The following is a 27,834-nucleotide window of genomic DNA, read 5'->3' on the forward strand; positions in this document are numbered from 1 at the left end:
GTTAAACAAGCAACAGAAATTATGGGTTTTATCTTATAAGTATACAACGCTGTGGGATCTATGGGTATAGTTAAATAATAAACAATATTTTGTAATTCCACAATCCACACTGATCGGAAAAGGAAAGGTCAAGGCTTCATCATCATCATATCAGCCTATAGTCGTCCAGTGCTGGACATAGGCCTCTGGCTAGGCTAGGCTTAGTTTCAGGCCCATGTTGGATGCGAGTAGCAGGAGATCGGTCATCTTGGCGTTCATTGAGAGAGTCCAAGGCTTAGGGCGGATCAATTATTAATGCATTTCGACAAAAAACTTCATAAGGAATTAAAATAATCTTTGACGACGGCGAAGGCTCGACATTTTGGGTTAAGTCAACAATGTTATCTCGAGGCCGGTTATGAACAAAAAATACTACATCGCGATAGTTAACTAACCACTGTACTACCTACAAATGTTTATATTGCTCGCCAGTCCAATTAAAATTATACTACAGTCATGTGCGTTATTCTTCATGACGACTAAAAAATGGCAATACTTAATATTCTACCAAGGCCGATAACGCACCTGCAGCTTTTCTAAAATATTACGAGTATCCATGGGCGATGCGGTAGTTGCTTTCCATCAGGTTACCCGTTTGCTCGTTTGCCCCCTAATTTTTTGAAAAAGTAAACAAAAAATTTATTGTAAATATACCCTCATAGCTCCTCATTATTAATACATATAATTGTACATAATATTATAATAGCGACACTATGATAATAATTGTTGCAATATCCTTGAGCGGTAGGAGCAATGATGGAAACTCTATAAAAGTCAATGGGTGGGAGCGTTAATCATGATGTGATCAGCAGTCATCTGACAACTCGTTTACCAGTCACCAACTTCCATAATAGCACAGTATAGCAATATGACATATTGCTATACTGTGATAATAGCCTAAGACCCAATTTCACCAACCTCTGTTTGTTAAATCCTAACAAGGCATTACTTAATGTCTTTGAAAGTTGTTATTTTGACTCATATAACAGCCTGTTAAATATTTAACGGACCTCCACAGCAGGAATTAAATTTAACACCGTGTTAGGTGATTTAACATGACATTAGGGCATGGTGGAACGCTCGATAGCTCTAACAGGCCATTAACTGATTTAACAAGCCATTATTGATGATGAAACTGGGTCTTAGTGTCTAAACACACTAGGCTGAATTACGCCGGCGTAGTTTTCGCCGCAATTGTCAAAAGCATACAAAACGCGACGTAATATATAGTGTGTCACCCCTCGTATTCGGCCCGTATTTTGTATGCAAGTTAAACGCGGCGTAAACGCGGCTGAATTTACCGCGCCGGCGTAATTCAGCCTAGTGTGTTTAGAGCCTTAGGCCCAATTTCACCAACGACTGTTAAAGTTAATGTTACCTCTAAAGTTTTTCACAGGAATGGAAGTGAAGACTTCATGACCTTTTAACAACCTGTTGGTGACCTCTCCTCACCTCAATAGATCCATTGCAATCCTATTAAACAAAACTTATATTCTAGATTTTTTTAATCCTTCTTGGCTCTGCAAAACTATGAGTAAGTATAACAGAAATGAAATGAGGATACTTCAAACATTCAAATAGCATTTCATTTTCTGGCGCAGTTGTCCTCGGTGGTCCTCGTTTTATTCGTTTGTAGTTAGCGTAAAGGCTAGAACGAGGTCTGCAGTTATAAAAAAAATATTTCAATGACTGATACCGTTATCTCGAAAATTAACACGAACAAAAGCAAATAAACTCTTGTATGACGCGACCAAAAAGAAGTTATCACTAGAATGTTAATTTCATACGGTCTCTTTATCTATTTCTTACTGATAACGCCAGTCATATGGCACTGGTCCGCCATTTTACTTGTTTTTCGCGCTTTTGTTAATTCTAAGAAATAACGAAAGGAAAAAAATATTAAGTGATGGTGTGGTGGTATGGTTTTGTGAAACTACGTTATGAAAGATATGCGCTCTATGGCCATCATGCCTAGCGGCCGACTTACTGAGTTCGTCTCGAGGGAGGAACTTCCTCAGAGAAGCCGGTCCTCATCTTGGACGTGGCGACGAACTACCAACTTCGTTCGCCACGAGCCGAGATTCTCCTTGCAATATGAGGTAAAAGAATATCGGTTTGCATTGTTTCTTTATCTATTTGTTTACGAGTCATTGTAAACGATACTTAGATCAATCATTGATGTTGATAAGGCTGTAGAGTTTCTTTTGACTGTTTTGATTTATACTCACTACTGGGTGGTTCTATTTGTTCGGTCCCATTTAGCTATTTTTGTAGAATCATTTTTTTTTAAAGATGTTACGACAAAATTTTGTATTTAGGCTTGTGTACATATACTTACTCTGATCCCTGAATTGCCTTAGTCTGCTATTTATATTTACGATATAAATAGATGGATGGTAATGATGCAACAGACGCAAATGAAAATCGGTAAGATGGAAATTTAAAGGATTGGATGGAAATGAAAAATAGTTATAAGGAAGCGAAAAAAGTTCAGGAATTTCATGTTAGATAAACAGAATACTTGTTATTGTTTTATTTTTATGAGTAATAAAACCAGTGTCAGTTATTGAAATCTCCTCTACTAAAAAAATTGACAAAAATATAAGACTTTTGTTAAAAAGTAGGAAACAAGTCAGACACGTCAGACATTATTATTTTATTTAAATAAAATGCAACCAATCTTTAGTTCTACTATATAATCGTATACAATCAACATTCCATGTACTTTACCCAACTATTAAGTTACTAGAGTTTTTAAGGAAAACACTAGGTATTTTAAAAAATAGTTTCACAAATCGCAGTTCTATGCAATTTAGCGCCGACTAGTTTAGTAAACTTTAGTAAACTCTTGAAAATAATATCCCAATTTGTTACACACCACTTTATACATTAACAGGCATTAGATATAGTGATGTTGAGCAACAAAAATATGTATTATGTTCCTGTAAGTAATAGAATCTTAAATTCTTAAAAAACAGTTTTAAATCTTAAATATTATGTTTAATCACTTAATTATGAAGTACTAGCTAGATTAGTACTACATGGATAGGTACTTATTAAAAGGAAAATATACAGGGTTATCCGTATGCTACTAAAAATACTAGTTATTTCAAAAAAATCACATATTTGGTTTCATTATGAGATTAACATGTATAATACTATTCGAAGATTTATTTTCCATATTTATTTGTCAGAAATGTGTGCACGTCGGTTCATTGAAGGGTCCAAAAGCATATCTTTGACAGGGCGTAAATCTACAATATCTATATAGAGTTCCGCAATCCACAAGCTAGGTAAAAATCTTTGTTTCGAATGTCAGTGACTTTCCTAAGTAAATATTATCTCAAATGTAATTAAGCCGCCCTCTTCTATCTAATGGCAGATAACAGTGATGAGACAGACAACGAACCCCCAAAATAGAACCATTCAAGTGAACCAAGTGATGATGAAGCAATCCATTTTCTGTTTTTTGTGATTAGCGGTAATTTGGTACAGAATGACTCGCAGCAAGAAATATTAAAATGGAATGTAATATATAGATAGGATTTGGACAAAATCTGTTATAAAATACTAAATAATACCAAAAAAATCGGAAAATTGGTTTAAAAATCGGAAGTAATGGATGGGAATGAAGTGGATGGAAATGAAGTTTTGGCATTTAATTTAAATTTTTATTGCATTCTTATATTTTTCAAAAACCCTGCAACATATCTTTAGAAGGTATTTCAATAGCCTTTATCATAATTTATTTTAAAAATCACTAGCAACAAAAGTCATTTAAATAGGCAATGGACAAAAAAATTTTCTCCGAGAAACAATGCGCACATCTTATCTCACCTATAATGTATGGCAGACATGAGCGTTGGGGTTCCGAAACATGTTTGCACGTAGATCTTACAGATGCAGATTTGGTCAAAAACATAAAAACCATTTGCTCAGAACGATATGAAAAATTTCGCGTGACAAAATTAAAACCTACGTTCTCATTTATTCAGAAATAAAACAATTTTTATTTATTTTTTATTTATTTATTTTATTTATTTCTCAATGTTGCACATGCACAAGTTTTAGTACAAAACATGATAAGATTAATTACGAAAACTCTAAGAAAATTGTGTCTAAGCTTAGCAATCTGGGAACGTATGAACGTTGGAAATGAAATTTTGGCTATTTGATGTTTAATATCTTTTTGATTAATTATCTTACGGTAATATACAATACGTGGCAAAGTAGAACACTATAGACTTAACATTTTAAAAGTATTTGATCGAAAAAATTCATTTTGTAAATATCAAATTTTTACTCCGAAAGCAAATGGGACCGAAAAAATAGAACTACCGTACTGCTTACAAAGAGTATAATATATTTTTATAATACACAGTAGGCTATGCTCCAACGTATGCAATCATCATCATCATTCATCAGGAATCAGGATCGTCATCTTCGAGTTTTGATTGAACCACAAGTTTTTTGTTAAGTACCTATACTTATATTATACTTACTTTACTTACGTCTTTGAAATTTAAAAGCAACCTGCAACCTGTAGGCTATTGTAGAATAGCGTATGGTTGATGGTTTCTATTCTATGGATCCTCGTGCATCTTCACCACATGGTAAAGACTAAAGAGGTCAGAGGACTGTGTTCGTATTCCGTCGACCGTCCGTACCAGTCGTACTGCCTTAACAATGCCTAACCCTACTGAGCACTGACCAGTAACGTATTGTATGAGTCCGAGTTGTATGGTGTTATAATATGAGAACTGAGAAGTGGTAGATATAACCGATAAAACTGGCTATAAGTATAACCGATAATAACATACGCAGATGACTAATAACTACATAAACTTATCTTGATCTAAGTAAATGATTTTTATTTTCGTAAAATTTTCGTATCAATACTTGACAAACATTTTCACAAACGGGGAATTCCATTTTTTTTAAATAGAAATAAAGGATTAGCCTAGTAGACTTAGCAAAAAAAAAAGGAGCAAACTCATGCATTACTATGCAAACGTAGGTATTCCGTACATGATTAAAAACTATGGAATGTTATCAATTTAATGATGATTTAATGGAATTTTTGACAGAAACACAAAAATAACAAAATAAATAATTAATTCTTTACCTTTGATAAAATGTGCGTGTAACGGAGTGTAATGCGTCAAAAAATACAGCTATTGACAAAGGCTGTCAAATATGTCATTTGATCCTGTGGAGGTGTAGACGATATTTTTTCAATCACAATTAATTTTTTGTTTGTGTATTAATTGTAGCAGTGTAGTGATCATTAGTTTAATGATTGATTCCTTTAGCTTAATATTAAATCTAATCAGTGCTGCTGATGTGAACACATCCAATAACAGCCTGTAAAGAGGCGTCCGTAAAATTGTGTAGCAAACGTGTCATAACTTAAAGTTACTCCAACCGATGAAATACGAAAAGGATCATCAATTATTTAGCATTCCAATAAGAAATTAGTCTAGTTTCACATGGGTGATGGCTTGGCAGTCGGATACACGCGTAAGTCTTCGATCACATACAATATTTTATGCAGTGCTAGGACGAGACAATAATTATTGTATCATTGTCCTTGTTTTTTGTTTTTTTTTTATTTTGTTTTTTGGCCATTGAAACATATGTTCATCTTTTTACACAAAAATTATAATCACTTTAATTTAGAATCACTATCAGCACTCAATTTTAATTTTAAGGAAAAAGTTCCTTCTGAGTTCTGTTCCATGTTGTTGTATGTCACAATATAAATTTTACTGGTAACAAGAAATTTCTATATTACTTTATACACTAAATACAATTTGGAATATTCCATCTTCATTACTTCTAACCACTTACCATGTTTATCATGATTTATGCAAAAAGTACAAATAATAGTTAATTATTTTCATAATATTATAAAAATGATCACGTTTTTCCCTTACTGGTAGTTGTATCCTGCTTTCAAACTCAAGTACTGGTGCCTTACTCCCGAAACTGATATCGATTTCGATTTTCGATTTCAAAGGTTTTTTTTACATTTTTTAGACATATTTTAGATGGCTAAAGTGTCAAAAAAACCATTGAAATCGCAATTCGAAATCGATATCAGTTTCGGGAGTAAGGCACCTGATTATGTTGTATTTTCCTTCTTGAATGTTAACTTGACTTTGTTTTGTCGCCAAATGTTAATTTCTTACTCCAGTGTTATGGGTTTTTTGGTAAATAACACTCAATCTCAAATCTCGCACTCATAATGTCCTTTGTTGAATGCCTTATTTCTATGCCCCTGAGGGCAGTAATTGTGCTTACATTATAATGGTATCATTTAATACCTCGTAATCTCTATTTCTTCAAATAAACTCTTTTCATTATTAACAGCAAATGTCTAATTCTAATAAATAGACACTCGCACCTCAGGTGGATTAGGTAGTTAATAATAATAATACTCCCAACACCAATTTCGGTGACAGTGGCCAGTTTCTTTGAAACCAGGCCAGGTGTGCCAGGCTCAAGTGTGTGCGCAGTACACAAGAGTACTCTCTATTCCTTCACTCTCATAACCCAGTGGGACGGAAGACCGAAACGACTGGAGAGAGATCAGGCGCAGACTTTTTACATGCCCATCCGACGCATGGATCATCTTACTTGTCATCACAATCAGGTGATCAGCCTGCATTGTCCTAATCAAACTTGGAAATAACATGTTTCCAACACGGGAATCGAACCCACAACCTCCGAGTCGAGAGCCATGGCGGGTTGGTAGTGAAGAGGTAACAGACAGAAAGACACACTTTCTCATTTATAATATTATTATTATCATTTATTATTATATTATATATTACTATTGAATTCTAATTCAATAGTGAAAGTTTGTTAGACATGTTCTGTGAGTTGTGACTCAGGAGTATGACTCACATAATTGTGATCATTAAACACTGTCATTGATAAAATTAACCTTTGCTGAATTAAGTATGTCAATAATAGTAAGAATGTTATTTGGGGATCTTACACAAGGCATAAAAAGGCAAATCATGGTTGCAGCCTGAAATTTTGTTGTCCCTCCCCTAAATTTCAGGATGGCTGTGGGAGGGGAATGTTTGAATAGTAAATGGCACAATACCTATGTCAAAATTAAAAAGATGTTTTTTGGTTCATGTCCTTGTAAAAGCCAGGGTGATATGACTGCACATGAAACAAAAAATTCTCCTAAGAATGTTTCCCACTTTGTATACCATAAACCATTGATTATATCTTACTTATGATATATAATATCACTTACTCAAATAAACACAATTAGCAATTATTTGAGAATTATTTTAATTAACAATTAATTAGTTGAGAATCATTCCATTCCTCCCAAAGTTTTTATGATAACTTTGAGTGAGAATGTAACTAGTAGTATATTTTTCATCGTTATAGTTTGTTAGGTTGGCAAATTCAAAAGCCAAATTGGAGAAGGAAAATAAATGTTATTAGTACAGTTAGAAAGTAAATGTTGACATTAAGATTATTTGATACTGTCAATTCCAATTCAAAATTGTGAACATTGTTGTTTCAGACTGATGAAAACAGCTACCTTCTTCGATTGAAGATTGTGGGAGCATATTCATTGGCTAAGAAAGATATATTTGGTGCCAGGTATGTTAATATTTATATAATTTATATTTATATTACTTTATAAGGCCCACCTTCTACCATTTTGAGTTCAAATCTCAGAACATAGAGCTGTTGTGTGTTCTTTAGTGCAATGTTCCATAAGTTCCTTGACTTTACTTGAAACTTCTGTTTGCTTTCAGTGATCCCTATGTCCGCGTCGAATTACAAACAGTTGAGGGAGACGTGACTGTTGAAACATTTCTGACTAAAACAAAGAAAAAGGTAAGGGGAAAAGATAAAATAAACCTACATTGTGGTAAGCCTAGTCCTACGCACTTAGCGTATGTGTAATGTTTACTATGTGCTTTTGAGTAGAAAAATAAATATTTTTAATTGTTACAGACATTGAATCCAGTATGGAATCAGGAGTTTGTATTTAGGGTGAGTGATACAGTCAACAAAATTCCTGATTTTATTAAAAAAGCTAAGCTTGGAGCCCAAAGCAAGCCCAAGCCTGTATATTAGAATACAGGCCTAGGCTTAGTGTGGACTCCAAGTGCATTGTAATTTTTAAGAGAAATAAATAGTACCAACAAAATTTTTTAATCTTAAGGGTATCAAAGTTTAAAAACTGATAAGTAACTTTTAACCTCCAATTTCCAGGTGAAGCCTCAAGAGCAGAAGCTCCTTATCCAAGTTTTTGACGAAAACCGTCTAACCCGCGACGATTTTCTCGGCATGGTGGAGATACCTCTAGCGTCCGCGCCGCACGAGTCAGCCGCGGCGGCGCGCCCGCCCGTCGTCAAATATGCGCTGCGCCCGCGCAGGTCTGTGTAAGTAGGCGCATGCAGTGTTCTTTATTTCAATTTTTTGTTTATTTTATGGCATTGTAAATGTTGAGGCTTTTTAAGCTGTAATTTTTTTTTTAATTTAAAACTTGGTGATTCAGATCTTTAAAGTGATGTTACATTTTTAATTAAAAAGTACGGAGTCAGATGTAATTTCTTTTACTTTAATTCTGTCTTTAAATTATTATTGTACAGCTATATGTAGTATTGGCTATCATGCTAAAGTATTTGTTTTTAAGCTGTAAATGTTGTTTGTGAAATGTAAATATATTATATATTGTAAAGTACACATTCTTATTGTATTGTAAGACTAACCGGATAAGTTGACTGTAAGCGAAAGCAACCACCTATGATATAGCCAGTCTACTACTTGCCAGGATAGGGGATGATTTATTACATCAAAATCGGCTCATGAGCTCTTCGCGGCAAAGTATCAAAATGTTTTGAGTCGTAAGGTAGCCGAATACTACACTGTCTGCAAGTTTCGTGCCATCGAACAATGCTGGTGGAATATGGTCGATATGCAAGCTTAACCCATTTAGACCCAAATGAAACTGAGCCATGGAAAATATAAATTTTCTTTATTAATTTATAGAAACCAATAAAATTATTAGGAAAACACAAGAAAACTCAATTTTTTTTAATGGGATCATGGGATCATACGGTGTGAAAATTTTCGATACATATTTTATGAACGTACCGTGTTTTCGCACATTTCTCAAATTGCCTTTGACCTTTTTCATAACGTAATGCTAGCCCATCAGAACAACGCGATTGTTGCGACAGTTTTTCGGGAAATTGACCCTTCATGCTGCAGGTTTGGCAGTACAGATATGTATTGCTGGTTGCAAGATTCCACCGCTTGTATATCTCAAGTAATGACGACTAAATGCCGCCGAAATTGGACCTGATGCAATTCTTGTTTTTATTACTTTGATGATGCAGCCGCCATGCGTTTGCCACTGCTACATCCAGCATTTGCGTAAACAGTACCTACCAGTTACCACCAACTTTTGGTTCGTATAACAGTGCGAGAAAATCGATTGGCTAGTTGACTTCACCCCACGCATATCCTTGTTATAGCTTTGATAAAAATGTAGGAAGTTAACGTCCACATTCTTTTAACAGTAATACATCCGTTTACTTTTCCCAAAAGAAAAACTGTAATGGCTTCCCCCGATTGCATAGACATTATAATCCAGCCGATGTACAACAAATTCTGATTATTATCGATATAGGTCGAAACGGTAGTCAAACTCGTCGTTTTCTTTTTTTCATATCCTTGACGGATACGACAGGACACGTCTTTTCTGTACTGCCTTAGCCAACAGTATCAGTTGCACAATAGCCAGCTACCCCTTGGAATAGTGAAAAACTGCTAAAGAGACCCATGATTGCGAAGGAAATACGAATAAATATATCTTTCCACTGTCATCTTCTATCATAGCAACTTCCTGAAGTCCATAGTATTTATCATAGCTATTGAATACCCTTCAGTTCATTGATTATACGACATTGATTGGTGGACAAAAATTGGAATAATTTACATCCAATGTGCCCATTGGCCCCAAATAGGGACACTTGTATAAAACTACTCCTAATCTTATGAAGACGAAAGCTTTTCACACTAATATGTATATTTTTATAGGTTATAGTGTAATGAGCTCTTTCAAGTAAAAAAATATAAATGCCTAAAAGAAAAACTTAAAAATAAAAAATACTAACTTGGCGTCATTTCGAATGTTAGAAACAGCTTCAGAAAAATCGTTATAAAACACTGTGAACTATTTTAATATTATTTGTTCCTTCTAGTAATAAAAAAATACACTTTTAGCAAATTGACACAATAAAAATAAGTATAAACTTGAAAGACAAAAAATTTAAGTAATTTTAAAAGTGTCCTCGTTTGGGCACGACGGGTCTATATGGGTTAATAGTAAATTAAAGTATACTCGGCGATTCGGGCAGTAGCGGTCATTGATCCCCTGTCAAAAAACTTTGCATATTTCATTTTTTCTCTTCAAACCGCGATCGACAATGAAGTGACAGAGTCTAGTCCAGGGCGATATCGTAATTATCGATATCATAATTCATAAAATCTTAGAGATTATAATTCTAACAGCCACTAAGAATTTTTCCGATAAATTTATAGTAGTTAATACTTAATAGAATACGAATCGAGTATTTTTTACATAGCTCCTAGACTAAGGTCAATGACCACTGGTGCCACGTCATCCATTTAGACTATAGTCATATTTCTACCGTACTTAATCTATGAGTTGTTTAGCGCCCGATCGCGGGTCCGCGGCTACATCGAGGTGTACCACGCGCTGGTAGGGCGGGTGGGTGAGGTGGGCGAGGTGGCCGACCAGCCCGACGACTGGGAGCTAGTAGACCCCGCCGCCCAGGTGGGCCCCGTGCGACCGGTGAGTACGACACTGTACAATAAGATTATAAATAGGATAAAGAAAAAGTTAGTACCTGTCCAGATGAGGCGTTTTACGAGCGAAGTTTATACGCGCGTTTCAATTTTTATTGAATCCATACTGCGTTTTACGCGCGTTTTTACGCTACAAACATGGACTCGAAGTTATTACGCTCCAATCAAATACGTCCATTCGCCACTTCCATTCGGCAATTCGGCATGCGGCGTATTGCCATTTAGACAGTCGATTCTCGCCGTGCGGCGTAAATCGTGCGGCTATAGTCACCCGTGTAAACCCCGCATTACATTTAATGAAGATTTTGTCATAAACTCCAATATTTGCTTTGAAATTGAATTTAAAGTATTTGATGTGCTATCCAACTCTTTAATAAATTAAAGTTATCATTAAATGTAGTCGTTAGATTTGCAGTAAAAAAAAGGAAAATGAAATAAATATATTATAACAGGTGGTGGGTGGGGACCCTCTACCGCCGGGGTGGGAGGAGCGACAGGACGCGAACGGCCGCACCTACTTCGTGAACCACATCGCGCGATCCACGCAATGGGAGAGGCCTACTTTCATGTGAGTTTTGTAATGAAAACGTGCGTTGAAGAACACGATAACTAACATTTTGCAACATACAGACATTTACTGATTTTAAGGGTTCTGTAATCAACAAGGAACCCTTATAGTTTCGATCTGTCCGTCTGTCTGTCTGTCTCAAATCATTTTCCGGCCCGGCTTCATTTATTTTTTTACTGTTATTATGTTCTTCCACTCACGTCTGGACCGATTTTAAAAATTCTTTCACCATTCGAAAGCTACATTATTTACGAGTAACATAGGCTGCTTTTTATTTTAGAAAATATAGGGTTCCGTAAGATATTTCAGTTTTTCGGAAGCAACCAGAAAATTTACTTATTTTGCGTACGCTGCCTAAACTATAAAAGATAGAACCATACAATGTTCTAAATAAATGTAGATCTTATAAATATCTTCAAAAATGTCCGCGACACACTATACCATAGACATAATATATTATTTCATCTCTAAGTAAAGTTTATGTAGACCATATTTGGTCTTTGATTGATTAAAATTGGACGTTTGGTTTAGAAGTTATGGCAAAATTAAAATATTGCGATTTACGCCCGTTTCGAAGTGGGCGCTGCTACCAAGGCGGGGTCGGGGGTGCGCTCGCGGCAGAGGAGTTTAGATCTATTCAGAGTGTTGACTATTGAGTAGTAATGTAGATCTATCAGTAGTATCGACGGAGAGCTGACGACCAAATCAGTCGTGTAGCTTCAGCTGTGTTAAAATTCCGTTAGCTACTTCCCTGAACAACCCTTTCTGATAATCTGCGTGCTGGCAGGCCGTCGACACGATGTTTTCAATCTCTTATAGACAATCCGAGAAACAAAAGGTTGACTGGAAGAGATTGCTTGTTAGCAATAAGTTTGCCTTTTGTGCATCATCTAGAATATGTTGTTGTGTGTAAAATTGTTTCAGTTTGTATTTTGGTGTGTTTTTGTATTGTATTGTATTATCGCTGTAGCACCCAGCTAAAAAATGATAACTTTTTAGTTTTTTTTTTTTAACTTTTTTTTTAATGAATTAACCCGTTATTCCCAGGCGGAACATGAGCACGGAGTCCCAGGCGGAGCGCATGGAGACAGCCGTGACGGAGTTCCAGCGCCGCTTCCACATCTCTGCGGACGACGAGCTCACGGCCCGGCCCGCGACGCCCTCGCGCCCCGCCCCCGCGCCGCCCGCGCCCGCTAGCCCTGCCCCCGCCAGCCCCGCGCCACCCGCGCCCGCTAGCCCCGCCCCCGCGCATCAGGTACGGTAACAAAATATCTCCCTAAGTAACAAAAAGGCTCCAGCTTTGTATACAAGGGCCGTACCACGAAACCGTTTTGAGACTCAAACACTATTCTAGGACACGGCATTCTCGATCTAACAAGAATGCCGTGTTCTAATGTAACAAACGTGAAATGACGTTGAGAGCAGGACGCAGTATTATTTCGATTCGATTATAACAGTTCGATTGTTCGAGTCTCAAAACGGTTTCGTAGTAGGCCTCCAGGGTGTAACAAAACTAAAGCGTCCCCCACATTCGGCGTGCGCGTTCCTCGGTCGTGTAAGCGAGAGAACGCCGCATGCACGCCGCGAGCGCGACGCGTATACAGTGCGCTCGCGTCGCTCATACGTCCGAGGAACGCGCACGCCAAATGTAGGGTCAGCCTTCGTAACAAAAAGGTTCCCGCTTTGTATGTACAATGTACAGGGTGTAACCTGTGGCTCTTTTATAGAGTTAAATACAAAAGTAAAAGCGCTGAAAGAGTGACTTTTTTATTTTTGTATGGGTTGATTTATGATACATAGATAGACCCAGGTCGCTTGCCCACACAAAAAAAAGTGTAACTCTTAGCGCTACTACTTTCACAGTGAACTCTGTATAAGGGACACGCCCAGTGTGTTTTACACACCTAAAAGTATCGTCAATTTGTTTTGTTACACCCTGTATTGTGGATATTTTTATTATAGTAAAAAGGTCAGTGTATAACTTCTCAGATTAATTGCTTTTTTAACAAAATGATTTACGAAGAAACGGGGAACTTGCATTTATATTTTTTATATTGTTTAAAAATATACGATTGTAACGATTGCTGAAAATATTTGTGTGGCGGTACCCACAATTAGCGCCACATTCCTGCATCGCGCTATCGAAGTTTTCAATATGCGTCGGCTTCGGCCTGACCGAGCATAACACCTCGCTGAGTCGGAATCTTCCCTTGCGGCCTCCACCATTATTCCCACATTTGCAATGCAATAAGTTCGCATTTAAAAAAAATGCGTTACACAACATTTGCGTTAATTAGCAGTTGATTAAATGTGCAAGTTCTCTGTTTTCGAATCTTTTTTATTTTATAATTTCGAGTAGCAAAAAAGGTGCTAAACGTTATAACGCCGACCGTTGCATGCGTATTATTTGCATGGTCTGTGGTAGGTATGTATGTAGTAGTTCGGAATATTTTATGCGCAGTTTAAAAAATTTAAGAAAGTATGGAGATTAAAAATGAGAAACTAGATTCTGGGAGCTACGCATAGTAGGCGATTCAAACTTTTTATTTACAGTATCATTGACAAAATTTTGAATGAGAAAAAATAATTTTGAGCATATAATATATGCTCAAAAACTTTAAATTAGGTCTTACTAAAAACTGTAAAAGAGATAAAGTATTAAATTAATTTAATTTTAGAATCTACTATGTTTTGCGCTCCAATAATATTACGTAGTACTAATACTGCATGTTATTATTGAATATTTTACAGATTAACCGCAGCATGATTCTCTTTGATGTGATTTTTTTAATAATGGATTTTTCTAAGCATTTGACTAAACCAACCAACCATCGATGCTGTGGATCAGGAGTGTAATTGATTAGTTTTCAACATAAAAATAAGATTATTTGTCCATTTGCCACTTTTTATGTATTTCAAAATTGATTTCTTTGTTATTTTTTTTATTATTTGAATTTTTAATAACATTTAACACTCGCACTTACATTCATTTTCCATAACTGTAACATATTTGTGTTTACTGGCAACACCATAAAATATGTAGATAAACCATACTAGATCGTCATATTTATCACATATAACCAAACAGCATGCGCTTTAATAAAAAACCTAAAGTGTCAAAATAAAAAAGCTGTAGACTATTCTGTTAACAATAAAATTGATAACTGAAAAACAAATAAATTGATAACTCAAAAACAAAATAATTATATAAATGGTCCTAGATTTTATTCACAAAATTAAAAAAAAAATTTACAAAAGAACCAGAATAGTATAACATCCAAGTTTACTCCAAGGGTATGTTCTTGTTCCATTTTCTTTTGATTTGTATGTTGATGACTTAATAAATGAATAGCTTTTATTAATTATCAAGAACTGATTATAACTATATTTTTTCACGGTGTACTTACAATATTTCATTTTGCAATGTTGTCTTAAGTGTATTATAGTTGGTTGATCCAACAGTAACAATGTAGTATACAGCTTTTTGGTTTTGTTTTTAAACACTAACCCAATTTTTCATAACTTTTAATTTCACATTTGGGTTTGATGGGAAATATAATCGAATCGCAATTTAACCATCATGTAACATTTAAATATAGCCTTTATTATCTGACCTTAAAACGACGGTGTCCTCTTCCATCATAGACAATTGAGCTCCCGAAAATGATGGTTTTATTATTTTAGGGTATGCAATTATCTAACTAGAATAGAAAGTATAACATAGTATAGAATTATGTATTTTTTTATTATCCTTATACACAATTCGTTGATCTTATACTGGGATAAGTAAAAAACAAGGAAAATAAAACCAATCTCTAACAGGAGGAAGCAAGCGAGCCTCAAGCTGGGAATAATGAAAACACTGAGAACATACAACCTACCGCTGGCACGTCCGATGAAACAGAACAAGCGACAGAAACGACGGCTAATTTAAGCAACGACTGTGATAATAATATAAGTGATAATCAAAATGAAGCATCGAATGATAATCAGGAGGACAGCGACGTAGTTTGCGCTCAAGAGGCGCGACCGACCGAACAAGAAGAAAGAACAAATGAGAGTAACGATCAAACTGACGCCCCTGAAGTTGCTCAAGAAACAACTAATACTAGTCAAGAAGCGGAGGATACGGAGATAAGACTCGAGATACAAGCTTTAAACGACGAAGCGAACGACGCGGATGACGATAGCAGAACAGAGATTGACGTGTTGAGTCTCGGCGGGGAGAGACTCGAGGAAAACGGCGACGATTCTACGGAGTCGCTAACCTTCGATGAGAACCACTTTAGTACACCAACAGGAGGAGCGTCCCCAGAAAGACGAGAAACGAGACGGCGAAGGACCACAACAAGCTCGATGGACGACTCGGAGGTAAGACGCGGGTTTGCGGGCGTGGCCTGTGCTGTGTGTGGGTTTCCTTTCATTCACCTCAGGACCATAAGAGATGCACCGAAGGCACAGAGCTTGTCATTGCCTCCGAACTCGCTTGGCGCGATTGTCTATGACTTAGGGTGTGTAGACGCTAGTCTACGCGTCCTCGAGGACTCGAGGCTAATGTGAACGTCCCGTAACACGCTTGATACTAACACCGCCATCTTACGAAACGAATTTAGATTTTGATTATTAGGTAGGTAAATGCTAGAAATATATTGTCCTATTTATTATATTGGAAAATCTTTTAAATCATTATTTTTAAATTTCAAGTTTATATATTTATTAGATTAGTCATTAGGTAATGTCCTCTAGGTAATTCCAAATGCGTTAGGTTCTTAGCAAAGCTATCTATTTGATCTGTAATTACAATTTTGTAATTTTGATATTTTCCATGAGTGCATCTAAAATCCATGAATTATTTTTATTTTATCATCATCGGTTTTCTATACATTTTCAATAACTGGATGACTGAGAAGATTTCTTTTTTTAAGTTGTCGGATAGAGAGAAATTCATATTTTAAACAATTTTCAGATATAGTTTATTGACCGAGGCTCTCACTATCTGGCGACCGAACTCTAGTACCGCGCATGAGCTTCCCATTAAGGCTGCGTTTCCACCAGAGATGTGATGCAAGGAATCTGTTTTTAAGGTCCAATAGCATCGCCGCGCTGAGCGATATCATGGCAAGCTCACGTCAATGAAGCAATTCTATTGGTTGTCAAAAACACATTCCTCGCATAACATCTCTGGTGGAAACGCAGCCTTAGACTTGGATTCGTTTCATAAAAAAGTATACTGCTTGTCAAAGCTATGTGGTCATTCGATTCTGTATTTGTTACTTAAAAATACTCTTAATACAACATATATTTTCGTTGTTATCTTTGTTTTATTGATTCCTTACATCTGTTATAACAATACAGAATTTTTTATACTCTAATTTATATTGTTTGTCAATAAAATAAAATTTATTAGCACTTCATCTCTCTTTTTTATGATTTAATACAACGATAAAAGAGACTTTAATTTTACCTGAATAAAATAAAAATAAGAGTATAAACCGCAATGTGATATGTGTATGTATATTTTGCTAGTGGTATATTTTGTGCTATGTTGTGAGCTTGTATATGTATGCTATGTTATATGCTTTGTTTGTGTGAGTTTTTGTAGCATGATGGGACGAGGTAAATGTACTTACATACTAACAGACTAACACTGGTGCTTAATATTATTATTAGGTAAATAAAATGCCAATTTTACAAAATAATGTTAATCTTGTCAAAATATTACCTCTTTCTTTATTTAGTACGATGAACGATAGCGATATGATATTTAATCAAGGATTAACTTTAAAGTTCATTAGTGAAATTGGAATTTCGTCTGAAAAGGAATAAGATAATTTACAAGATATGTTTTTATCTGATACAAAAAAAAATGTAATGACTAAGCAATTTGTACATAGGTACACACTTTAGAAGTTGTTAGGTACTTCTTATTTAAAAAATTTCAAAACTTGCTTTTCAACTCTTTATCACATTTCTTTTCAGACAATACTAGACACTACAGTATAAATATATATATATATATAAATTTCGGAATTTCGGGGGCGATAAAGCGTGAAAGCGAGACAGACAGAGATACTTTCGCATTTATAATATTAGTATAGATAAGTACAAAAATTATATTCGTTTCTTTGCCAAAGTTCGAATTTTGAGCTGTATGGACTTGCTTAGTGCTACTCTTGCAATTAAACGTATATCTTCTTGTGTAGTTAGTTACACTCTATTTACTTTGAGTTTCTCGCCCCGGTTCTTTTCGCCGGGTGGTAGGCACCACAGTTCCGACGTTCAGATATTTTTTTATGTAAAAAACTCTGAAGAAAAATTATTTGATTTGATTTGAAAGTTTAATTTTCTATTCCACCATTCAATTTAAAATGCTGCCGTCCAGTCTCCTCTCGTAGACAATCCAGCGGCTAGAACACATAACCTAATAAATACCGTGGCTATGAACTGAGTATGTGTTGTAGGACGACACAGATGGCAGCACGGAGACGACTAGAAGCGGTTCCTCCACCAGCAGCCAGAGCCAGAACCTGCCTAATAGCGATGGTGAGTTATACGACCGCACTACACATACTCACCATTTTTTGAAGTGAAAACTTCTTTAGCGGCGTTGAGCACTTTTGTGGGATGGGTAAAAACTGTGAAACTCGCGTCAGATTCTCGTGCTGATCGAAAAAACCGTAAGACGGTTGGAGAGTAGTGTTGTAACATCGAAATCGATTAATCGAACAATCGATTGTTTTCTTTCGATTGTCGATATTTTTTAATCGATTGTAAGGGTTTCGAATAATTAAAAAAATCGATTTTTTAAAAATCGATTTTCATAAAAAATGGGTAAAAAATTTAATCGATTGTAAGGGTTTCGATAAAGAAAAAAACTATTTTTTAAAAATCTATTTTCATAAAAAATGGGTTAAAAAAAATAATGCACAACGTTAATAATCAAATTTTCACTTCTGCCGACACTCCCGGAGTGCAACCCGTCTTTTTTTGCAACAGCTTATAAATAATTTATACATGGTGTTATTGTCTTCCTCTTACAGATACTTGATAGACAAAAATATATCGAAAGTGTAAAATTATTATAAGTAGAGGTTTATGTTAATATTCATTGTATATTGCAGGCTTGCCGCCCGGCTGGAGCATGCAGCGCGCGCCCAACGGCAGGATATTCTTCATCGACCACAACCAGAAAACAACCACGTGGATCGACCCACGAACAGGTACTTTGTTATTTTCCTGGCAAGTGGGAATTTAATATTTATAATTTTGGTACCTACTCTCCGCAAAATGAAGTGTTGGAAACAAAATAATTTTTCAGTCAGATTAAGAAACATCAATTTTCATAATTTTTTGTTTCAATATACCAGCCGACCATTTTCTCAATGCGGGCAGCATACCCGTTTCGAGAACCCCCCTAGCTAAAATCCTGGGTACGCCCATGGATGCTTATGTACAACTACTGAGTACTGAATACAGGGCATTCATACTATGTCTGTTTGTTACCTCTTCACGCCTAAATTGCTGAACCTAATCAATAATCTGCCTTGTTGTGTAATTAAGTCGTAAATAACAATATAAATGCTCCAGGTTGCGCGTCAAGTCTGCCGACTGCGGCGGTGGCGGCGCCGCCGGCGGAGACGGACGAGCTCGGCGCGCTGCCGGAGGGCTGGGAGGAGCGCGTGCACACAGACGGACGGATATTCTTCATTGATCATAGTGAGTGACGGAGTGGTTTGGGAACAAGTATTGGGGTATATGAGGGAGAATATACAGTAAACAAAATGTTTATTGATTAGAAAAAAGTTTTTACTGGGGGGGAGAATATACAGTAAACAAAATGTTTAAGTTAACTTCATCAATAGCTTAGTCGCTGTCTAATACATACCTTGTTTACGAAGAACGAGAGATTTGAGTGGAAGAAACAGGTAAGTAACAGTTAAAAAATTGTTGTTTTTTTCATTAGACCTTAGGGCCAAGAAAATTTTGAAAATAAAAAAATTACGATTTTATGTATAGCCAGATATATAAGCCAGATGATGAAGTAAGTTAGTTACAAGGTTTGTTTCAATTATAAGGGAAAAAATTAGTAATTGTCCATAAGTTATAAAATGTTAGTTATCTGTAGGCCTACTATGAAACCGTTTTGAGATTCAAACAATCGAACGAGAATGCAGCGTCCTGCTCTCACAACGTCATTACACGTTTGTTAGAGTAGGACGCGGCATTCTCGTACGATTATTTGAGTCGCAAAATAGTTTCGTGGTACGGCCCCTGGTTCCTCTACTTTAATTATATCTGGACTTACCCTGCATCCAAACTTACTCTAATAAGCTCTATATTGCTAGTTGTAGACTCCTAAATATAATTACAGAGGTTACACTATTACCCCACATAAATTATACAGTGTTTTAGTGTAAACACCGTTATCCTTGAAACCATCAAATGAGCCCGTCAAAATGAACAACTTTTTCTATGAGAAAAATGCTGGGAACTCAAAAAAAAGTGCCGTCTTCATACCCATACGGATGCCCGGATCGGCAATTTGTATGGGTATGAAGACGGATTTTTCATTTTCATGTTCATTTTGACGGGCTCATTTGATGGTTTGAAGGATAACAGTGTTTACACTAACATCTTGTATATGTTTTTGCAAAAATGTTTTGACTTCCGACTTTACCGTAGTGCGTACCGTACCGACACGTTTTTTTCTCTGTAACAGACACGCGGACGACGCAGTGGGAGGACCCGCGCCTGTCGAACCCGCAGATCGCGGGGCCGGCCGTGCCGTACTCGCGCGACTACAAGCGCAAGTACGAATACCTCAAGAGTCAGCTGCGCAAACCGGTGAGTCCTTTATGTTTAAATAAGTCAGAAATGACATTATTGTTTTAAGAAAAAGTCCTCTTTTTGAGATTTTTTATCAAGAAAAAAATTACTTAGAGGGTCAAAATATTATCAATGAAACCAGACTAGCCACTTTATTTAATAACAATTTGATGAACATGAACCTCATCACTTATAGACACAATTTTTACGTTTGAACTTTAAAAATGTCAATTTAAAAAGTATAAACGTCAAAATATTGACATTACTACACATTAAACGGGCTGCTAAGCGCGAATAACTTTATAGCCTCTAAGTGTGCGCAAGATACGGAAGAATGAGAGAGTGCGGGAGATCAGACCCAAACACAGTCTATGGTTTCACCTTAGACCATAAAGTTAATATACTGCCAAACGAAATCGAAATTGATTTACATCTGTGTGTAAAATGAGTACGTATACACTTACACAAGCATCTTTCTATGAGATTAAATTGTCGACGTGCCGATAAGTGCCGACTGGACGTCAAACAGATGAAAAAATTGGTTCTGCTGTCATGATCACACATCACTTTTTACCATGCAGTGTTACTGATAGTGACATCTCGCTTGCTCAGGCATTTGTTTCTCTATTCCGCTAAGTATATAAACTTTATGCCTTAGACTAACACTGTCATTTATACAATGCTTTTAAAATTGTTTTACCTCTGATAAAACCTTTGTGTTAATAAAAAACAGTAGCCCTGAAGTTATATCGAAGTTCGAACTAATGCTCACGCGATTTTGACCCCTCAGAGCAACGTTCCGAACAAGTTCGAGATCAAAGTCCGGCGCAGCTCGATCCTGGAGGACTCGTACCGCATCATCAGCTCCGTCAGCCGCATCGACCTGCTCAAGACCAAGCTGTGGGTGGAGTTCGAGTCAGAGGTTGGACTGGGTGAGTGTAGTGTAGTAATGAGAATTAATGCTATTTTCTATTAATTTCACTAACGTGCTAATATAGCATAGCATGCTACGTGCTTTGCTATTTGCTAAAATCGCGGCATCGTGAACTCTCGGTTTGCGTCGCTCGCGTCGAGTATTATTTCGCATCGAGTGAAACTTAGCAAGTTCAATAGCAGTTAGCGCCGCGGTGCGAAACAGCGCGGACGTGATTTTTTTCATGATCGCAGACTATTGCTGCCTACGACAATATTAGCAATCGTATTTTTAGCAAGCATGATTAATCTAATTATTGCTAATGGACATTTAACAGTTCATTATTATTGCTAATGCAATTTTTACCAACATTAGTGTAGTGTAGTTGCGTTGTGATGTGATCAGTGAAATATCAGAATGGGAAAGAAAACTGTCAAATTGTTTAATATAGAGGGCGCCAGGACTCAGGAGTAGGAAGGGTATCTAGCACATAAATGCAAAACTACGGACGCCATAACGAATGTTCTTATGACGTTTGGCTAAATATAACAAACACACAGCGCCCCTCGTGGAAAGGTTTCTAGTGGTAGTCTTGCCCACAGATTGTATGGCTTAGCGTCTGGTTTGAGTTATATTCAGACAAAAAATATTTCGTGTCGATCTTCTAATTATTCTCCTTATCAGCGACCGCGTTAGACTAAAGTAAAGCACTAAAAGTGTCGTAAAGCAAGTTATGTAAATATTTTCAATTTTATTAAATTTAATATTTTCGCATAGTGTAGAACCGTGACGGTTATAATAATATGTATATTGTTATAACCGTGACGGTTATATTATAATCGGGTTTTACCGAATTTGGGAAATGGCAATGGGGGGAAAATATGTAAATAATAACTAAAATGACAATTTTCAGATTACGGCGGCCTCGCTCGCGAGTGGTTCTTCCTGCTATCCAAGGAGATGTTCAACCCTTACTACGGCCTGTTCGAGTACTCCGCCATGGACAACTACACGCTGCAGATAAACCCCAACAGCGGCGTGTGCAACGAGGAGCACTTACACTACTTCAAGTTCATCGGCCGCGTCGCCGGCATGGCCGTGTACCATGGGAAGCTGCTTGACGGTATGTTGATGTGACGGAAGGAGAGAGATGTATAGCTAGTTGACTCTTTCATTCGCGTTCACAAATAATGAATCCTGTAGAATTATGTATGCGAGTGAATAAGATAACAAAGTGTTTCGCGGCCAAGGGACTTGGTCAACTTGTATCGATATTATTATTATTATACATTTATGGGATTTGACCATAAAGCACCCCAAATGCAAAAAAGAAAAGATCTATGTTTTTAGAACAATCATAATATTAATATGCGAACGAAAAACTTTGTAACCCTTTTTTACGAAAAATGGGAAAACGTAGGTGCATGAAATTTTGCACGGTTATAGTTTATATGGTGAAGGAGTACATCGAGCTAATATTATTTTGAAATTATGCTTTTATCACACATTTTTTTAACAAATAAAACATTACACACACTACAACACACACACATGAGAAATGACAGATTTTTGAGTGACAAGCCTAATATTATAAATATTAACTAATACCTAACTTATAAATTAATAAAAGAGTATTCTTTTATTAATTATGGTTGAAGTCTGTTGACAACAAGTTGACAAATTGAAAATGGATTATAGTTTTTTTTATTGAGATGCCACGGCCAGTCTGAGATCAGCTAAGTCCCAGAGACAATAGTCAATATTATTTTTTACAAAAATATATAGGTATTAGTTCTAATGTCGTTGAAACTAAGGTCGAATTTCGAGCATTGGGCGATCTCTAGTCTTAATAAAATATTTGTCTTGATATAGAGAAGGACATGGGCAACTTAATGTACCTACTTAAAACGCGGCAAAATGATTCTTGCAAAAACTTTTCTGATGTTATACAGAGTTCGATTTCATAAGACACTCGCCCTAAAACATAGTACGATTCTTAGAAATATATTATGTTTATTAAACTCAAACAAGCACGTAATTATGCGTATACGTACGCAAATTTGCACGCATTCAACATTTACAGCATACATTTTTTTCAGCATTCTTCATCCGTCCATTTTACAAGATGATGCTGGGCAAGCAGATTGAATTGCAGGACATGGAGTCGGTCGATTTAGAATACTATAACTCACTTATGTGGATTAAGGTACGAAAATAAACCTTGTGTATTTAAGTTAGAGTAGTTTTTACTTTTTACACTGGAGGACGTGGATTCCTATGCAGGTAGCGGGTCATCTTAAACTGGTCAATTATGTTGGTCGGGAAAAATAAAGGTCAGAATCGTACTTCTATATTTCCATCTTGGTCATTTTGTGCTTGTGAAAATATCAAGATAGCAATCTCCACAACAATAGGTCTGTTATACTCTCTTTGCTGATCAACGTAACTGGACCAAACTAAAAAACCTGCCACCTGCACAGGAATCAACTTCTCTGATAGTACAACTAGAGTACAACTAGTTATAATAGAAGATTGCGACGAAATATATCAGTATTTTCTTTAATTTGAACTCTCAGCTGACATGCGCCAATGAAATTTAAACCTTATGCGTCATATAATAAAGTTGTATTTCAGGAGAACGATCCGTCGGAGCTGTATTTGACGTTCTCGGTGGACGAGGAACAGTTCGGCAAGACGATACAGCGGGAATTGAAGCCCAACGGCGCGAACATACCCGTTGATAACGAGAATAAGGACGAGTATATCAAGTGAGTATGTCGTTTGACATATTGTTTTTTTTTTCATATATATCTATTACCTTTTTTTGTAAGTTTTTTCAAGTATGAATAATTTTGGACTACGATGTTTCATTCGAATAGGCTATTAGACTTTTGTTTAAAATAGTAACAATCACATCCATATATCACAGTCTTTCGTTCTCATCTTGTTATAATATTTAACCTATATGTTCTCCGGCAGGCTGGTGATAGCGTGGCGGTTCGTCTCCCGTGTCCAAGAACAGATGGTGGCCTTCCTCGAAGGTCTAGGAGCGCTAGTCCCTCCGCCCCTATTGAAAATATTCGACGAAAACGAGCTAGAACTCCTACTGTGCGGCATACAACATATAGACGTGCGGGATTGGCGCGCCAACACGTTATATAAGGGAGACTATCACGCGAATCATTTAGTCGTGCAGTGGTTTTGGAGGGTAAGTTGATTGACAAAGTAACTCATCACGACTTCTTACTAAGGTTGGGTTGCACCAACTAACTTTAACTACAATGCAAAATGTTAAATCTTTGGTTAAAGTTAAAAATGGACGCCATCAAGACGCCATGTTTAACCATAACCATAGAGCTTGACAGGGTTTTAAGTGCGCGTGGCGAAAAAAGGAACTAACGCTGTCATCATACAAAAAACGCCATTTTTGACAGTTCTCCTTTACCAGCAGCGCCTCCGCTCACGTTCATTTATAACCTTGTTGGACCAGCTGTCATCTGTCAATTTCTCCGCTCAAAGTTAAGGTTAAAGTTAAATTTGCCTTAACTATAATCAAAACTTTAACTTTAACCACGCCTCTGGTGCAGTCTTTGCCAAAACACTCTGATACTGGCAACTCACAAAGGAGCCATTAATAAAAAAGAAGAAGAACCCATTACCCAACCCAATGTGATTTTTAATCGGGACTTTACGCGACTTTTTTCTCGACGTTTCGGTCGTGTTGCAACGGCCGTGGTCACGAGGGGAGGGTCTTACTAATGTATCTAACAATGGCAAAAAAATTGGCTAGCGTAGCGAGTATAGTGTACGGCAAGACAAAGGCATTATTAATAAAAAAAGTTAAGATATGATTAACTAAATAATATGGCTGCTAGTTTCCAAAAGCTTTTTCAACGTTAAGGATAAAAACAGAATTAATTAGTTGGTTGGTGTCTTCTTTTATTATTACGTCAATAAAGTATGGTAGCAAATCAAGTAGGAGTTCGTCCATTTACCCATCACGCTATTGCTATCTTGCTATATCAGTACGTGATAGGAACGTGATAGCATTTTTTTTAAGGTTGATTGAAAGATACAAGTTATAATAGATCAATGTATGAATTTGTATCTACTCTGAAACTGAATGTTCAGTTAATGATTTAACTCGGCAACAAACTCTGTAAAGGGGATAAGCTATAACTAACGTGACCATACGTCCCGCTTTGGGCGAGACATTCCCGCTTTCAGGCAGTCTGTCCCGCTGTCCCCGCGAGGCCGAAATTGTCCCGCTTTTGTAAACAGACCAAACGACAATTTATAAAAGTGTTTTTATGTTTGAATTGCCTGTGTAATGTCTGAAAGTAACGCACTCCCACTCAACAAATGTGGTTATTCTGCCATTTATACATATAGGCACTAGACATTCACAAAATACTCAATTGTATTTTATATTTACCTCTATACTTTCATAGTTCATAATGAATAATAAAATGAAAATAAAATTTATTTGGGGGGGGGGGGATCCGTAGATGTCCCGCTCTGACAAAAATAATAAATGCACACTTTAGCTATAACACAACACTATTGGGCGTGAAGAGGTATCAGGTAACATACAACATACAGACAGACAATTAAAACTATATTAATATCCATCCATCAAGTCCGTTAATATTATATTTTAACTCCCAGGTGGTGCTATCGTTCTCCAACGAGATGCGGTCCCGTCTGCTGCAATTCGTGACGGGTACGTCGCGCGTGCCGATGAACGGGTTCAAGGAGTTGTACGGTTCCAACGGACCCCAGCTGTTCACTATCGAGAAGTGGGGCACGCCCGATAACTACCCGCGCGCGCATACGTGGTGAGTGTTGTAGGGTCAGAAGAGATAGTGTTATTTTTAAATTATTATTATGGCTATACAGTGTGTAACAAAAACTAGTGATAATACTTTAGGGTGTGTACATGTTCCTTGTAGAGAGTTCACTGTGAAAGTAGCAGCTCTGAAAGACGAACATTTTTTTTCACTTTTGTATGGGCAAGGGCCCGAGCGTCACGAGTTTCCCCATACAAAAATGAAAAAAAAAATTTGGTCTTTCAGCGCTGCTACTTTCACAGTGAACTCCCTACAAGGAACACGTACACACCCTAAAGTATTATCACTTGTTTTTTTTACACCCTGTATAAGAAAATTTGTTTTTAAGACTATCGTTTAGGTACTATCAGAGGAGTTGATTTCTAGCAGATGGGGTACCGACAAGCCGACAGATCGCGACTAACATCCAAATGACGCAGGTCCGCCATCTGCCTATGAATCAATTTCTTTGATGGTACATCCGTTGGGCCCATAAATACCTAGCGGTATAGAGAAACAAAGGCCTGAGCAAGAGAGATGTCACTGCCAGTAACATTGCGTGGTAAAAAGAGACGTGTGCGGTGTGATACATGACAGCAGCACTCTTTTTTTGACGACCTGTCGGACGTGCCGCACGTTGACAATTTAATCTCACTAGCTATTTGACCGAGCTTTGCTCGGTATTCGATAAAACACGAATAAAATGACATTTTCTAAAAATGATTCCTAGATACGTGATACGTTTATACGTGGGAGAGCCATGCCTCGGCACGAATAGGCCGGCTCGACCGGAGGAATACCACGTTCTCACAGAAAACAGGCGTGAAACAGCGCTTGCGCTGTGTTTCGCCGAGTGAGTGAGTTTACCGGAGGCCCAATCCCCTACCCTATTCCCTTCCCTGCCCTCCCCTATTCCCTTTCCTTCCCTACCTTCCCCTATTCCCTTCCCTTCCCTTCCCTACCCTCCCTTATTACCCTATTCCCTCTTAAAAGGCCGGCAACGCACTTGCAGCTCTTCTGATGCTGCGAGTGTCCATGGGCGACGGATGTTGCTTTCCATCAGGTGACCCGTTTGCTCGTTTGCCCCCTTATTTAATAAAAAAAAAATATCGATTTATCGCTCCCGAAACCCCCTATATACTTAATTTCATGAAAATCGTTGGAGCCGATTCCGAGATTCCAATCATATGATTGGAATCTCGGTATATACATATACATACATATATATACAAGAATTGCTCGTTTAAAGATAAAAGATAGAATTCATGTTCAATCGTGCTTGTGTAAGTGTATACATACGTACACATATTTTTCACACAGATATTGATGAAAACCAATTTTGGTTACGTTTGACAGCTCGAGATTGTTGCTCTATTCCGCTAGGTATATTAACTTTATGGTTGGGCCTGAGAATAGGTTTTCATCGACTTTTATATGATACTAGAAATAATTTATAGCAAAACAACATTGCCGGGTCAGTTAGATTTCATGTAAAAAAATATATTTACAGTTTCAACCGCATCGACCTCCCGCCGTACGAGAGCTACCAGCAGCTGCGAGAGAAGCTCATCAAGGCGATCGAGGGGTCGCAGGGCTTCGCGGGGGTTGACTGAAACTTGCGACAACTCTTTTGTTGCTTCTTGTGCTAGACGGACGGCTTAACGACAGAGACGAGACAGTTGCCTGTCGAATACTCGAACACTATGATCCTTGTTGTTGTATGTATTGATCCTTGTTAAAAATAAAACCAGTACTAAATCACCGATTACTAAAATGTTGAG

The 27,834-nt window shown here is 37.0% G+C and overlaps 1 protein-coding gene across 1 annotated transcript; it reads left to right on the forward strand.

Moving 5' to 3' along the window:
- The first annotated feature begins 1,874 nt into the window (after window positions 1–1,874).
- On the forward strand, window positions 1,875–27,827 carry LOC121737068 (E3 ubiquitin-protein ligase Nedd-4). The gene is made up of 20 exons (XM_042128611.1): window positions 1,875–2,138; window positions 7,592–7,671; window positions 7,830–7,911; window positions 8,032–8,070; window positions 8,293–8,462; window positions 10,765–10,903; window positions 11,370–11,485; window positions 12,533–12,740; window positions 15,308–15,856; window positions 17,947–18,028; window positions 18,607–18,705; window positions 19,073–19,201; window positions 20,205–20,329; window positions 21,102–21,243; window positions 22,138–22,347; window positions 23,324–23,430; window positions 23,859–23,992; window positions 24,204–24,432; window positions 25,893–26,062; window positions 27,564–27,827. Exons 1-20 carry the CDS (start codon window positions 2,007–2,009, stop codon window positions 27,664–27,666), a joined length of 3,045 nt encoding a protein of 1,014 aa, XP_041984545.1. The 5' UTR covers window positions 1,875–2,006; the 3' UTR covers window positions 27,667–27,827.
- Window positions 27,828–27,834: the final 7 nt, after the last annotated feature.

Source organism: Aricia agestis, chromosome 20 (assembly GCF_905147365.1).
Source record: "Aricia agestis chromosome 20, ilAriAges1.1, whole genome shotgun sequence".
Classification (NCBI taxonomy): Eukaryota; Metazoa; Arthropoda; class Insecta; order Lepidoptera; family Lycaenidae; genus Aricia; species Aricia agestis.